Source organism: Protobothrops mucrosquamatus, unplaced genomic scaffold (genome assembly GCF_001527695.2).
Source record: "Protobothrops mucrosquamatus isolate PMUCROS unplaced genomic scaffold, P.Mucros_1.0 scaffold235, whole genome shotgun sequence".
NCBI lineage: Eukaryota > Metazoa > Chordata > Lepidosauria > Squamata > Viperidae > Protobothrops > Protobothrops mucrosquamatus.
The window spans coordinates 1,071,576-1,087,634 of record NW_015386586.1 but is presented as its reverse complement, the minus strand read 5'-3'; the positions used below and the strand labels follow the sequence as shown (position 1 = coordinate 1,087,634).

The 16,059-nt window shown below is 45.5% G+C and overlaps 1 protein-coding gene across 1 annotated transcript in view; it reads right to left on the bottom strand.

Moving 5' to 3' along the window:
* Positions 1–333: 333 nt before the first annotated feature.
* The window catches only part of PTH1R (parathyroid hormone 1 receptor), a 61,698-nt gene continuing 45,972 nt past the window's right edge, over positions 334–16,059 (bottom strand). Inside the window, exons 8-13 of the mRNA XM_015814287.1 lie at positions 11,077–11,137; positions 9,345–9,411; positions 6,831–6,925; positions 4,112–4,253; positions 1,656–1,697; positions 334–696 (exon numbers count right to left, since the gene is read on the bottom strand). Coding sequence (XP_015669773.1) covers positions 334–696; positions 1,656–1,697; positions 4,112–4,253; positions 6,831–6,925; positions 9,345–9,411; positions 11,077–11,137 — 770 coding nt within the window. The remainder of the gene's footprint in view (positions 697–1,655; positions 1,698–4,111; positions 4,254–6,830; positions 6,926–9,344; positions 9,412–11,076; positions 11,138–16,059) is intronic.

Genomic DNA, 16,059 nt, shown 5'->3' with positions numbered 1-16,059 from the left:
CTGGCAGGGTCCTTTTTGTCCCCCCCCAAGGGAGAAAAACTCTGAATGCCCTGGGACCGCTGGCCCCTTTCCCCTGTGCTCCCCAAAGATAATGGGGATCACCCTTGCCTTCTAGGGCAGGAGAATGCAGGGACTCTGCTGGGTTGCCAAAATTGTTGCCGTCCTTCATTCCGGCAAGATGGCGTTTCTCGTTGCAAAGAATCGAGTGGAGAGTCAACCCCCCCTCCCCAAAACAGTGATGGGGATCAATTTTACTGGAAGTTGCTTGCCACCCTCAGTGCTTTCAGGGAGCCCTAAGTAAGGCTTTCTAACCCTCATCTCATTTTGTCCACTTTACATCACAGATTCTTCTTCTTTTTCCAACAGGGTGGCTGGCTTGTAGCCGTTATAAAGTCCGGAGCTGTTCAGATATTCCTCCTCTTTGCTGTAATGCTCAGGCCCTGAAGACGCCATTGAGTTTTCTGAAATGGACCCGTTCCTGATGTAGCCAGGCAAATTCCGGTGTCCGTTGAGGGCGCCCGAGGGTGGTTTGCCGTTCAGAGGGAGCGGCATGCCCCCTTTGGCGGTGACGTTCGTGACACTGGTGTGGGACACCATGGGTCCGTAGCTGTAGGTGGTGCTCCCACTCCGCGCCTTTCTTCGGAAGTCCAGCGCTAATGTCCATCGGCTCCACGACTTCTTAATCTCGGCTTGGACCTGGGGAGGGTGTGGAAAGGGGTGGGGGAGAAAAGGATGGTTATTATGGGATGGGACTGGTGGAAAGTTCTGACCCAGAGCCGCTAATGGAAGACATTCTGGGGAGGCGTAAATTGGAGTTTGCAAAACGATTTGGAGAAACCCGAAGGGATCTTAGATGGTGTGTGAGTCCTTTGGGGGGGGGGGTTGATGGGAAGGGACTTTTGAAGTCATTGGGGCAGTTCGTGAGCCTCCTCCCCCCCGCATTTACATATCTCGAAAACACAGTCAAAATGGTTTGTGAGACACCCCCTCCCCAATTAAGCAGCTGGAATCTAAAGAACTGATCCATTAATCAGATTATTTCATTGGCAAGTCTGTGCAGGGGACTCAGAATATTTGAAGGAAAAAATGCTTCATTGGGGGATCAGTTTTTTGTGGTGGGCAGCTTTTTAGAACAGCTATTCCCACTTCTGAAGAACGGATGCCCTCCCCCCTCCCACTTTCCTTCCTCCCCTCCCTCATTCCCTTTCTCTGTTCCTCTGTTCTTTTCTCCCTTCCCTCTCTCCCTTCCTTTTCTTTCCTTTCCTCCTTCCCTCCCTTCTTTTCTCTTCTCCTTCCCTTCCCTTCCCTCCCATTTCTTTCCCTCCCCTCCCTTCTCCTTCCCTCCCTTCCCTTCTTTCCCTTCCCTTCCCTTTCTTTCTTTTTGTTTTCTTCCTTTCCCTCCCTTTCTCTCCCTTCCTTTCTTTTCCTCCTTCCCTCTTTAATTTCCTTTCCTCCTTCACTCTTTCCTTTCCTCCTCTCCCCCTCTGTTCCCTTCTCTTTCCCTTCCCTCCCCTTTCTTTATTTTCGCTTTCTTCCCTTCCCTTCCCTCCCCTTCTCTCCATTCCCTTCTTTCCTCTCCTCTCCTCTCCTCCCTCCCTCTCCTCCTTCCTTCCTTCCTTCCTGGTGCTTCTGATTCTGCAGACTGGGATACTCACCTCCCCATTACAAAAGCAGTAGATAATTGCCACGAAAAATCCCTAGGAAGAAAAAGGAATAAAATTGGACTCTGGGATTGACTCCAAGAATAGCTTTTATGCCTCACATGGCTGACCCCCAACTCCGACCTAATCCACAATGGGGTGGGTAACATACACGTAGTCCTTGACTTATAACAATTCACTTAGTGACCGTTCAGAGTTGCAACGCCACTGGAAAAAGGGACTTATGACCCTTTTTCACACTTACAGCCATCGCAGTATCCCCATGATCAAAAGTAATAATAATAATAATAATAATAATAATAATAATAATAATAATAATAATAATAATAATAATAATAATAATAATAATAGTAAAGTTGGAAGGGACCTTGGAGGTCATCTAGTCCAACCCCCTGCTCAGGCAGGAAACCCTATACCATTTCAGAGAAATGGCTGTCCAGTCTCTTCTTAAAAACATCCAGTGTTGGAGGATTCACCAAATCTGGAGGCAGGTTGTTCCACTGGTTAATTGTTCTAACTGTCAGGAAATTTCTCCTTAGTTCCAGGTTGCTTCTCTCCTTGATTAGTTTCCATCCGTTGCTTCTCGTCCTTCCTTCAGGCGTCTTGGAAAATAGCTTGACTCCCTCTTCTTTGGGGCAGCCCCTGAGATATTGGAAGACTGCTATCATGTCCCCCCTCGTCCTTCTCTTCGTTAAACTAGACATTCCCAATTCCAGCAGCCTTTCCTTATATGTTTTAGCCTCCAGTCCCCTAATCCTCTTTGTTGCTCTTCTCTGTACTCTTTCTAGAGTCTCAGGATCTTTTTTACATCGTGGTGACCAAAACTGGATGCCGTATTCCAAGTGTGGCCTTACCAAGGCATTGTAAAGTGGTATTAATACTTCACGTGATCTGGATTCTATCCCTCTGTTAATTCAGAAGCTTAGCAACTGACTCGTATTTATGACAGTCGCAGTGTCTCCCGAGGGTCACGTGATCCCCTTTTGCGACCATCTGATAAGCAAAGTCAATGGGGGAGCCGGATTCACTTAACGGCCGTGTGACTAACTTAACAATGCAGTGATTCACTTAACAACTATGGCAAGAAAGGTCGTAAAATGGGGCAAAACTCACTTAACAAATGTTTCGGTTAGCAGCATAAATGTTGCCTCAATGTTGGTCGTAACGTGAGGACTACCTGTATAGTGGAGAATCCCTCATACGTCTTCCTAAGTCAGGGGTAGGCAACCTTGGCTCTTTTATGACTCATGGACTTCAACTCCCAGAATTCCTGAGCCAGCCATGCTGAGGGGAAAGGGAGACGTTTCCAAGCTGAGCCATGCTAGCCCAGGAATTCTGGGAGTTGAAGTCCACGAGTCATAAAGAGCCAAGGTGGCCTATTCCTGATATAGGGTGTCATGCTGGCAGAGGGATTCTGGGAGTTGAAGTCCCCTCATCTTCCTAGTAACTCAGGAATAGGCCACCTTAGCTCTTTGATGACTGCTGGACTTCAACTCCCAGAATTCCTGAGCCAGCCATGCTGAGGGGAAAGGGAGAGGTTTCCAAGCTGAGCCATGCCGGCTCAGGAATTCTGGGAGTTGAAGTCCACAAGTCATAAAAGAGCCAAGGTGGGCCTACCCCTGGCCTAAGTCATCTGGTTAAGTTCTAGTTTATTGGCTTTCACCCAGTGTGTTGCGTTCACAAGTTTTGCTTTGTCAAGGAGTATTTAGCTTGACATGATTTATTTCCCATTGTGCCCCAGGTTATCTTTTCTGGAGGGGGGATTATGGGACACTAAAATGGAGGAAGATTGAGAGAATGGACGGCAGCGACGAAATTACAACTGAGGCTCGTAAAAATCTGGTTTGACTTCAGAGAGGGATAGTAACTAATAATGTATATTAAAATTTAAGAATTAATTTAAGAAGTACTAATATTTTATTTATTTATTTAACAGGATTTATATGCCGCCCTTCTCCCCATGGGACTCAGGGCGGCTCACAGCGTATTAAAACATCATACAAAAAATTTCCCCTACTAAAAACCAATTAAAACCCAAATATTGGTAGCTGTGGCTCTTTAAAATCGTTAAAAATTGTCCCTATTTAAAACTCACCCTAGGTCAGGGCCGCTTGTTGAAAAAGCCATGTCTTGAGGGCGCGGCGGAAGGTTAAGAGATCCGGAATCGTCCGGATCTCGGGGGGTAGTTCGTTCCAGAGGGTGCTTTTTAATTCAATATTATTAAGAATGAATTCTTCATAAATCTCATGAGGAGCCTATTCTAGCTTGCAAGCTTGAACCCGCAAGGCTCAAACCGGAAGCCCCTGGCTGGGTTGTGTGGGGATTATGGGAGTTGAAGTGCAAGGCATGGACGCACATCACGGATGGAAAAAAACACTTTGTTGCATTTTCACCACCCTTCCTAAATCCCAAACTGGTGATTTTGAAGAAGGGGTAGAAGTGATGCGAACCTGGAAGGAGTTAAACAGCATTTCATAGTGCATCTGAATCTGCCAGAGGATTCCGGAAACCTCCGTGTAGGGCATGGCCATAAAAACGATATAGTGGACTCCAAATAATGGCATGAGGACCAGGGTGGATTTCAACAGTTTCCTGCAGAGAAAAAGAGGAAAGGTGATAATTATAGATAGAAGAGAACTTTTGTAGTTCAGAGATGAAGAAGAAGAAGAAGAAGAAGAAGAAGAAGAAGAAGAAGAAGAAGAAGAAGAAGAAGAAGAAGAAGAAGAAGAAGAAGAAGAAGAGGAGGAGGAGGAGGAAGAGGAGGAGGAGGAGGAGGAGGAGGAAGAGGAGGAGGAAGAAGAAAAAGAAGAGGAGGAGGAGGAGGAGGAGGAAGAGGAACAGGAAGAGGAGGAGGAAGAAGAAGAAGAAGAAGAAGAAGAAGAAGAAGAAGAAGAAGAGGAGAAGAAGAATGAGAAGAAGAAGAAGAAGAAGAAGAGGAGGAGGAGGAGGAGGAGGAGGAAGGACTATATGGTCCTGGGTGCTCTCTGAGTTGGGTGATTTCCTTGCAGACATTTCATGACCCAACTAGGGAACTTCATCAGTGCTAGAAGGAAGGAGGAGGGAGGAGGGAGGAGGAGGAGAGGGAGGGATAAGAGAGAAAAGGAAGGAAGGAAGGAAGGAAGGAAGAAGGAGGGAGAGAGGGATAAGAGAGAAAAGGAAGGAAAGAAGGGAAGGAAGGAAGGAGGGAGGGATAAGAGAGAAAAGGAAGGAAGGAAGGAAGGAAGGAAGGAGGGTGGGATAAGAGAAAAGGAAGGAAGGAAGGAAGGAAGGAACCTTGCAACCTTCCCCAGCCTGTGTTCCGGCAAGCAAGATCAATGTACAAAGTCAGATTTATTTAAAGACCACATGATTCACTTAATGACTGCAGCGATTCAGGCTTTTTACAGGTGCAAAATCAGGCACGGCTGGTTTAACAAGCCCCTTGCTTAGCGAGGGGAATCCTGGCCCCCAATTGCGGTTGGGGTACGCCGAGGACTAGCTCGTGTGCCCCTTCTTCGCTCTCCCCCCCTCTGCCAGGAAACGCCTTGTGACCCCCAAACGGTGCAGAACGGGGCCCGCTGGCCATGCCGGTGTGTGTGTGTGGGGGGAAGAGGCTGGCAGAGAAAAAGAAAACCTGCCTCCGTTCGTCAGGCTGGCACAGCTCGCTTGGAAGCTCCGGGTGGGGAGAAGAAAGAGGGGGGTGAAATGTGAATTTGGAAAGAAAATATTTTAATTCAAAGCAGGCCGAGGCCAGCGGGATTGTTTGGCCCGGCTTAGCAAAACCCCAAAGTTTCGTTCTCAGCCTATCATTTTCTCCGAGATTTATTTCACCCTCTTGGAGGGTTGCTACGAATGTCGGTTTGGACGCAGCTGGGAGGGTGTTTTTCCAGCCGGGACACCGCGAGGGCCGATGCCAGGGGATGGGGGGGGACTCGCCTCCCCCCCCTGCCCGCCCGCCCGCCCGCCACAGGCCTTGGTGCCCCCTCGCTAATTGCCTCCAGATTTGAATCCGTCTCTTCCGCCTCCGTGTCGGCCTCGTTTGCAGCCAGTGGAGGCTCCCTCTGGGGCCCAGTTAGTGACGGGGGTCAGATGCGGTTGTCTGTCACTCCTTTGGGGTCGTGGGGCTGATTGGCAGCTGTTGCATGGGTCTCCTTCACCTTTCCCTTCCCTTCCCTCCTTTCCTTTGCTCCCTTCCTCTCTCCTTCCTTTTTCTTCCTCTTCCTTCCTCTTCTCCCTTCCTCCATTTCTCCTTCTCTTCCTCTTCACTTTCCTTCCTTCCTTCTTCATTTTTCTTCTTCCCCTTCCTTTTTCCTATTCTCCTTCCTTCCTCCTTTCTTTCCCCTATTCCATGTTCCTTTTCCTTCCCCTTCTTCCCTCTTCCTTTTTCTTCATTCCTCTCTCCTATTCCCCTTCCTTCCACCTCCCTCCTTTATTTCCTTTTCTTCCTCTTCTTTCTCTATCTTCTTTCTTTCCTTTCCCATTTCTTTCTTCTTTCTTTCCTTTCCCATTTTTCTTTTTCTTCCCCTTCCCCTTCCTTCCTTCTTCCAATTCCCTTCCTTCCTCCCCACCTTTCTTCTTCTTCATCCTTTCCTTTCTTTCCCTTTCCCTTCTCTTTCCTTCCCTTCACCTCCCTCCCTCCCTCCTCCCTCCGTCCTTTCCTTTCCCTTCCCTTTCCTTCCCTGATTTTTCTTTTTTTCCTTCCTCACCCTCTTCTTTCTTCTCTCCTTCTTCCTCTTTCCTTCTTCCTTCCTTCTTTCCTCCCTCCCTCCCTTCCTTTCTTTTCCTTTCCTTTCCTGTTTTTCCTTTCCTTTCCTTTCCCTTTCCTGTTTTTTCTTTCCTTCCTTCCTCACCCTCTCTTCTTTCTTCTCTCCTTCTTCCTCTTTCTTTCTTCCTTCCTTCCTTCCTTCCTTCTTTCTTTCTTCCTCCCTCCCTCCCTCCCTCCCTCCCCCTTCCCTTTCCTTTCCTTTCCTTCCCTTCCCTTCCCTTTCCTTTCCTTTCCTTTCCTTCCCTTTCCTTTCCTTCCCTTTCCTTTCTTTTCCTTTCCTTTCCTTCCCTTTCCTTTCTTCTTTTCCTTTCTGTCCTCCCTTCCTGCATGCCAGGGACTGAATTCTCCCCTCTTTTCTCTCTGTTTTGTCACTCCATCCTGGCCGAGAGGAATCCCTTGGGGAGAGGGGGACACAGTCAACTCACCGATACTGTTGTCTGGTATCACATCTGCCTGCGTTTGTTTCTCGGAGCTTGGTTGCAAGGACTCTGATGATTTTGATAAACAGGATAAAGTTTGCCTGTAGGAGAAAAGGAAAGAAGGGAGGAGGGGGAAGGGAAGGGAGGGAGGAAGGGAACAAAGGGAAGGAAGGAAAAGGAAAAGAAGGAGGAAAGAAAGGAAAGGGAGAAAGGAGAAGATAAACAAGAAAGAGGAAGGGAAGAGGAGGAGGGGAGGAAGGGAAGGAGAAAAGGAAAGAAAAGGAGAAAGTGAAAGAAGAAAGAGAAGGAGAAGAGGAAAAAAGGGAGAAAGAAGAAAGAAGGAGAAAGGGAAGAAAAAAGGAAAGAAGGAAGGAGAAGACAGGGAGGAAAGAAGAAAAGGAAAGGAAAGAAGGAGAAGGGAAGGAGTAGAAAAAAGAGAAGAAGGAGGAGAAGGAGAAGAGAAAAAGAAAAAAGGAGAAAGAAAGAGAAGAGAAAAAGGAGAAAAAAGAAGGAAGCAGTGGGAGAGCGTGGGAAAGGGAGGAAGGAAGGAGAAGGGAGGAAGGGAGCAATTGTTTAATACCAATAAAAGTGCCCCTTTGGGCAATTAGTCTTTCCAAAACCTATACCACATTTTAATATATATATATATATTTAAAATTACACACCTACTTCCTTTCCCTCCCCCCCCCAACCCTCCCATTGCAGCTAGGATCTAGAAAGAAAGAAAAAAAATACAAATTGCAATCGAATCAAACCCACCCAGAGGGATGTTTTTGGGGGTGGGTGGGGGGTGAAGATGGGATGGGGACAAGGCAGACCTCCAGGGCCAGGATGTAAAAAAAAAAAAACCCCAACCCTTTGGGGGTGCATGGTGGCAAAAACCGAGGGCATCGCTCGCTGGCTAACCTGGTTTGAGATCTAACGAACGGCAGGCTATTCCAGCTATCCTGCACCCCTCCCGCCCCCACCCACTTTCTGGACCACCCAGACGTTTTGGAGGGGTGAGAATGGAGGAAGCTGGCCGGAGATGACGGGTCAAGTGCCAGCCCTACAAATCTTTCCATTTACGGTCCACTGACCACAGAACAATGGCTTGCCCAGGGTGGACTCTGGTTTGTTTTGCAAAAAAAAATAAAAAATAATTCTCAGGCTGGGGAGCCCACCTCAGTTTCCCACAAATGTTGTCTTCCCCATGTCTGAAGGAAGCTGAGATGAGTTGAGGTCTGCAGACCCCTCCCCCAAGGGACGGTGGCGGCTTCGTTCCTGCCACCGGGCTGTGTGTGTATCTTTGTGTGTGCGGTTATTTGTGCCTTGCAGTCTGTTGAAGATATTTCTGCTCAACCTCTGAGATTCTCGCCCATGGTGGCAATTTCGCTGGAGGTTTCAAAAACTGGACAACCCACTTTGATGGTGTACACCTAGTCCTTGACTTACAGACATTCGTTTAGTGACTGTTCGAAGTTACAACAGCACTGCAAAAAGTGACTTAGGACCACTTTTCACACTTACGACCATTGCAGCAACCCCCCCCCCCACAATCACATGATCAAAATTAAAAATTCAGACACTTGCAAATTGACTCATACTTATGACGGTCGCCGTGTCCCCGGGGTCACATGATCCCCCTTTTGTGACCTTCTGACAAGCAAAGTCAATGGGGGGAGCCAGATTCGCTTAACAACCCTGTGGATTATGTTAACAATTGCAGGGATTCACTTAACAACTGCGGCAAGAAACGTCATAAAATCAGGCAAAACTCACTTTGACAACTGTCTTGCTTAGCGACAGAAATTTTGGGCTCGGTTGCGGTCGTAGGTTGGGGATTACCTGTAAGGTCTCCTGCCTTCAGTTTGGGGTTGGAGTAGATGACCTCTGAGGTCCCTTCCAGCCCTGGGACTTTTATGTTCTATGAAGGGGAGTGGAAGCCCTCCCCTCTTAAGTCAGGCTGGCTGGGGGATTCTGGGAGTTGAAGTCCTCCCCTCTTAAAGCATGCTGGCTGGGGAATTCTGGGAGTTGAAGTCCTCCCCTCTTAAAATGCCGGCTGGGGAATTCTGGGAGCTAGTCCTCCCCTCTTAAAGGATGCTGGCTGGGGGATTCTGGGAGTTGAAGTCCCCCCCCTCTTAAAGCATGCTGGCTGGGGAATTCTGGGAGTTGAAGTCCTCCCCTCTTAAAATGCCGGCTGGGGAATTCTGGGAGTTAGTCCTCCCCTCTTAAAGCATGCCAGCTGGGGGATTCTGGGAGATGAAGTCCACCCTTCTTAAACCATGCTGGCTGGGGAATTATGGGAATGGAAGTCCTCCCCTCTTCAAGCCCGCTGGCTGGGGGATTCTGGGAGTTGAAGTCCAACCACCTTAAACTTGCTGAGGTTGAGTAGCTCTGATTTAAATAACAGGCAAGGCCTGTAAACAAGGGAATGGCTTTCCCTGTGTAACCCCATCCGCCATTTTGATTTTTTTTGATCCCTGCCTGTTAATTTCTCCTCTTTCTCCCTTCCCAGACTTCTCCTTGGCTCCAACTCACCAACACGGCCGTGAGGATGGGCACCTGGATAAACCACTTGAAATAGCCGGCGCTTAAATCCCAGCACCTGCCAAGAAAAGAGGACATCCTGACAAAGCTGCTTCATAAATCTGATTTATTTATTTACTTTTTGTTATAAAATAGCTTTCCGTTCTAGGGACTGTTTTCAGGAACTTCTATAATCTTCATTTATCAAAAGACCCGTTGAAATCATCCCCAACCTGGCTGGGAAAGCAAATTTATGAGACGTTGAGCCTCCAGGTAAAGGAGTAGTCTACCCTTTAAAAAAAGGGAGTAGGGATAAACAAGAGTAGGTTTGTCTATTTCAGGAGCCACAGATCCAAACAGGTTGGCTTTTAGGAGTGTTTTTCAAATCTGGCAACTTTAAGATGTGTGGACTTCAGCTCCCAGAATTCCCCAGCTTCCTTTGCTGGCCAGGGAATTCTGGGAGTTGAAGTTCATACATCTTAAAAGTTACCAGGTTTGAAAAACACTAGCTTTTATTCATACTATGGGTTTTACAAAATTCCCTTGACTGGTTTTTTTTTTTTAAAAAAATAACTCAGTCATTGAATTTGAGTGAATATTTTAATATACATATCTTTTTTAAAAAATAGAAAGCAATGTTGAGGTAATAAATGAACCAGCCAGCTTCGTGAGGAATAAAAATGTCATGGCTACACAAATTATGACTATTAGCAAAACAAATCATATGGCACTCTGGGATTAAAAATATCCTCAAGCGCCAATTATTTTTTTTTTCAATCAGACAGGCAGTGTGTGCCTATTACATACATTCACACCTATTTGAGCAAAGGAAAAAATATTTAAAGCAAGATCAGAGAGAAACCAAGTTTACAACTCTTTAGAGAGGCAAGTCTATTAGTTATTCATATATATATATGAATGAAATAAGTAACTATATCTATCTATATCTTCCACCTATCATCATCCTTCCATCCATCCATTCATCTCTATTATCTGTCTCTCTATTATCTCTTTCTCTCTCTCATTATATCTATCTATCTATCTATCTATCTATCTATCTGTCTGTCTGTCTGTCTGTCTGTCTGTCTGTCTGTCTGTCTGCCTGCCTGCCTGCCTGCCTCCCTGTCTGTCTATCTATCTATAATCTATCATCTATCTATTCCTTCTATGTATTTGTATCTATGTATATCTCTATGTATGTATGTATATATCCATCCATCCATCCATCCATTATCCATATCTATCATCTATCTGTCTGTCTGTCTGTCTGTCTGTCTCTCTCTCTCTCTCTCTCCATCTCTCTCTCTCTCTATTCTATATCATCTGTCTCCTTTCTCTCTCTCTCTATATCTATCTATCATCTATCTATTCCTTCTATGTATTTGTATGTATGTATATTTCTATGTATGTAGAATGTGTATATATATGTATATGTATATTTATATGTATCCATCCATCACCCATCTCTCTCTCTCTCTCTCTCTCTCTCTCTCTCTCTCTCTCTCTCTCTCTCTCTCTCTCTCTCTCTCTCTCTCTCTCTCTCTCTCTATCTATCTAACTCTACTTTTGCCAAATTATTTCTATTCCATGTTTAAAGTGTCAGAAAGCTCATAGGCATTTTTTTTCCTCAGTTCTGAATTTGTGCAGAAATAAAAAATAAAACTTGTACCGCAGGATTCAAAGTTAGATAAAACATTTTTTTTTAATGAAAGGAAATTCACGTAGAGCAAAATCAGACACTTACTCGGTGTCTGCTAACGTCGCTCGGAGAGTTGCCCATATTGTGACAAACACAGCCGGAAGGCCTGAGAGATGAAAATCAAATCGCAGGAATGAGTCTCAGAACTGGATCAATATTTCATATTTGTCACCAGCAACCTTCCTGGTGTATATGTGTGTGAAGTGGGGAGAGTTGTGGTGCTGTCTAGTTAGCACTTTGCGGCAAACATCTATGTTTCATTTAGAACAAAGGTAACAGCTGGATCGGAAATCCTTATTGGAGGCACAATTGTCCTCGGTTCAAATTATCCTATTTCGTACACATGATGTGAAGACCCAGCTCTCTGTCCTTCAGCTCTTCTAATGGTGGCTCCATCGCCACCATAGCTGAGTCCCTCCACCTTCTGCTGGTCTTCCTCTTCTTCACTTTCCAAATCAGGACAATTTGAACCTGGTGGTCTCCTTCTCTCCTTCCACCTTTCCTAGCATCATGGGACCTCTCCAGAGAAGACATCAGGTATGTCCAGAGTAGGGACATCTGAACCTGGTGCTCATCTTCTTCTCTTTCCTTCCACCTTAGGTCTATGGTGGTGATGGAGCCACCGTTAGAAGAGCTGAAGGACCAGGACGAGGTCAGAACATCCAGGAGAAGATGGATGTTCCTTTCCTTTCTATTTTCCTTTCTATTTTCCTTCCTTCCTTCCTTCCTATTTCCTTCCTTCCTCCCTCCCTTTCCCCTTTCCCTTTTCCTTCCCCCTCCCTCCGTGTATTCCTTCCTTCCTCCCTCCTTCCCTTCCTTTCCCTTTCTCCTTTTTTTCTTCCTTCCTTCCTTCCTTCCTTCCTTCCTTCCTTCCTTCCTTCCTTCCTTCCTTCCTTCCTTCCTTCCTTCCTTCCTTCCTTCCTTCCTTCTCCTTTTCTTTTCCTTCCTTCCTTCCTTCCTTCCTTCCTTCTTTCTTTCCTTCTTTCCTTCTTTCCTTCTTTCTTTCCTGTCTTTATCATTAGAAAATTCCCACGGATCGTTTCCAGTTTAGGCTGCCTCCAGAATCATAGCCATCTTCCCTTCCTTCAAATCAGAGCAAGCACAGCCACCTCTCAGCTGTAAAAAAAAAGTCATTCAAAAAAAGATATATTTAATAAATAAACATTGGCAAAACCGTGTAGCTGGCTAAAAGGGAGAAAGACAGCAAAAAAGCAGAAAGCTTGGTATTTAAAAAAATCTGGATTTTTCTAAGTATTTGCAGCTCTATTAAAAAAAAGGACAGAATTTTACAGAGGCCATTTGCAAATTATTTGCCAGTTATTAGCAATATAGACAGTGCCAAAATAAGCTCCTTTCGGTTTAACTCTTTTAGGTACATAGCGATAGAAGAATAGATGTGGAAAGTAGGCCACCGGGTGATCATGGTTTGGTGAATAGGGACAATATAGCAAACTTTCTTCTGGAAGACCAGAGAGCAAAACATTTAATTTGCAAATCTATTCGCTGGCTGGATTTAATCCCGTTTAAAGAAGTTAATTCTCCTTTTCTCACATTTTTTCCAGCAATTCTACCTTCTGATTTGGCTGTCGAAGCTAGACAATATGGCACCCATTTCTGAGGTAAAACATTATCTGCACGAATGGAGGGATTTTTTTTTTCCCCCAGCCCACACGATCAACTTCCCAACCTTTTGGCAGAGAGAAATAAATAAAATAAAAACCTCCACAGCCTCATTTTATTTTATTATCACATAAAGTAATGTAATTTACAGCCTGCTTCCACTTTGAGAGTCATGTTCCAAGCTGGACTGTAACACGCAGCAGCTTATGAGATAATAAAAGAAAATTGGTTACATTTTGAGAGAGACAATGTTGTTGTTTTTTGTGTGTGTGTGTTTTTTTTTTACGGTAGATGAGTCTGTTAATGCACATCAGACGTTCCAGGTTCCGAGCCAATATTTCAAGGAATATTTCCCTTCCAAGGTGGATTTTGGCATGTAATGCATTAAAAAACAACCTGCTTTTTCTTCGCCAAAGTTTCTCTTTACGTTTAGCCCTTTGCAAAGATGCGGCATAATCCGAATTTTGATTTTATGACACTCATGACTGGGATGGGGATGTGGTGGTCCGCGGGGGCTAGGGGTGCCCGTTTTCAGTTTTTGGAGGAAGAACAAGCCGTCAATCGAAGGAAATAACAGAAGGATGATAGCTAAGGCTGTGTTCTGGGTGGGCCTGTTGTACTGTGTAAAATTTCTGAACTTTGACACTGGGGTTGCAGGTGTTTCTTAACTCTGCTGGGCCTACATCACAACAACAACAACATGCCTGCAACTCTAATATTAAAATTCTGCAGCAAAGCAAGCAACAACTGCAACCACACAACCCCAAATTATTGCCTGGAAATTTACAGCTTTGATTTACAGGCCGTTCTTGTCTTATGACCACAATCAAGACCGGAATTTCTTTTGTAAATTGTTGTGATTGTAAGTTGAGACAGACCTAAGGATCTTGGTTTGCACCTGAATCACGAGTTATCAACACCCAACACACTGATTAGACTGAGATATTCATTTGGGACAATTATATAGGTAGTCCTAGACCAGGGGTAGGCAACCTTGGCTCTTTTATGACTTGTGGACTTCAACTCCCAGAATTCCTCAGCCAGCTACGCTGAGGGGAAAGGGAGAGGTTTCCAAGCTGAGCCATGCTGGCTCAGGAATTCTGGGAGTTGAAGTCCACCAGTCATAAAGCGGCCTAGTTCTAGGCCAGAGGTAGGCCACCTTGGCTCTTTTATGACTCGTGGACTTCAACTCCCAGAATTCCTGAGCCAGCCATGCTGAGGGGAAGGGAGAGTTTCCTAGCTGAGCAATGGCTGGCTCAGGAATTCTGGGAGTTGAAGTCCACGAGTCATAAAAGAGCCGAGGTTGCCTACCCCTGTCCTAGACTCACAACAGTTCATTTAGTGACCAAGTTACAACGACACTGAAAAGGTAACTTAGCACCGTTTTTCACACTTAATGACTGTTCCATCATCCCCACAGTCACGTGATCAAATTCAGACGCTTGGCAACCGACTCATATTTACGACGGTCGCAGTGCCCCGGGGTCACGTGATCTCCTTTTGTGACCTTCTGATAAGCAGGAATCCAGATTCACTTAACAAACATGTTATTAACTGAACAATTCACTTAACAACTGTGTCAAGAAAAGTTGTAAAATGGGGCAAAACTCACTTAACCAATGTCTCGCTTAACAACACAAATTTTGGGCTCAACTGTGGTCATAAGTTGAGGACACCTGTACCTGGAGGCAGCAGAAGAGAAGAGAAAGAACTGGAAAAGATCACAAAATGACCTGGAAATAGAAGTTGAACAAATGTGGCAAAAGAAAGCAAAAGTAGGATCAATAGTGATAGCGCCTTGGGTGCAATTCCAAAACATCTGGAGCATCCCTTGAACACTATCGGCATTGACAAATTCCCCATCGGTCAATTGCAGGAGGCAGCCTGACTTGGAACAGCTGACATCCCGTGCCAATATTTTTAATCCATCAAACGACATCTGGCTATCCCAGGTCCTTGGCAAGGACTTGAGAGATGGACCTAAAGGTCAAATCCAGACTAAACATCTGGCTGGCTGTGCAAGCAACCCTAATAATAACAACAACATCTGGAGCATCCCTTGAACACTGTTGGCATTGACACTATCCCCACCAGTCAATTGCAAAATGCAGCTTTGCTTGGAACAGCTTGCCAATGTGACCTTGAACGCCTTCAAACAACCACACCTGGCTATTCCAGGTCCTTGAGAAGAACTCAAGAGTGGACCTAAAGGCTGAACATCTGGTTGATCCTGTGACCAATCCTAATAGTATCATCTATTATGACGTTTCTAAGGGAATGGTGGAGGATCAGCGTGAACTGAAGACCTTTAGGAGCAAAAGTTCATGAGAACTTGTGGCCTACCAGAAGCAAGCTGGTGGTCAACCTGGTGGCCCACTCAAGACGGTCCCAATTCCCAAGTCTCAGTCAATGAGACTGACCCTCCTAGATTAGGAGGGTCTGCGGTTCTTCTCTTCCAAAACTTTTCATGGATTTGAGAATGACTGTGACTAGTCTCTCTAAAATGTCTCTCACACGCATACACCCATGTTTCTACAAAATGTCCACCTTCCTCTTGGTCAGTCCAAGCTATTTTGGAGATCTTAATGTTTCTTTCCTTGACGCCTGCAAGCAAAACAGACCTTGGCTAATGATCTGCCCACCACTACATCCCACATCCTGTTTTTGGCTAAAATTGCAGCTTTCCGTTCTCGTGTCCAGACAAATGTGCTCAGGGTAAACTCGGAGACCTGACCTCAAAGACGGGGTGGAAGAAGAGAGAAAAAAAAGTTGATGGAGGCATTTCTCCAATCTAGGAGGTTGAGGGGTTCCATCCCACCTCAGAGACACGTTCAGGAGGACTTGGAGACTTTGGTGGCCTTCAAAAAGTCCTCCTGACCTTCTCCTGTAGGACATGTCGTTGAAAGATTTAAGATGGAGGAACTCAAGGCCAGACACTCAAGTCTGGCAGCTCCAAAGCCACGTGAAATGCAAAGCCAGATGTTTCTAGGTCAAATAAACTGAGATCATTTCCACCCAAGTGACTTTTGGAGTCTTCTGAGCCACATTGGAGGGATGTAAACTTCATTGACATTGTTTTGGGATATCACCAGCTGAAGAACTAGAGGACCTCATTTATCACTATTGCACACGTGAAAAGTCTCGAGAGAAGAGGTGATTGATTTCTCTGGATGCAGAGAAGAAGTGGAGAAGAACAGGAACAGGTAGATCTTTAGAGAAAGTTGACTTTTGGCATGCCGTCTAACATTCCCCAAGAAATAGGAGAGCTCTAGAGAAGAAGCCAACATCTGACTTGGCATAGTTCAACTCTTTCCCACCTTAATAGCTGAGGGTCCTTTACTTGCCACTAGTCCTCAAAACAGTTGAAGAAACATCTAAAACATCTAACTAGCCATGCCCCTCTAGACA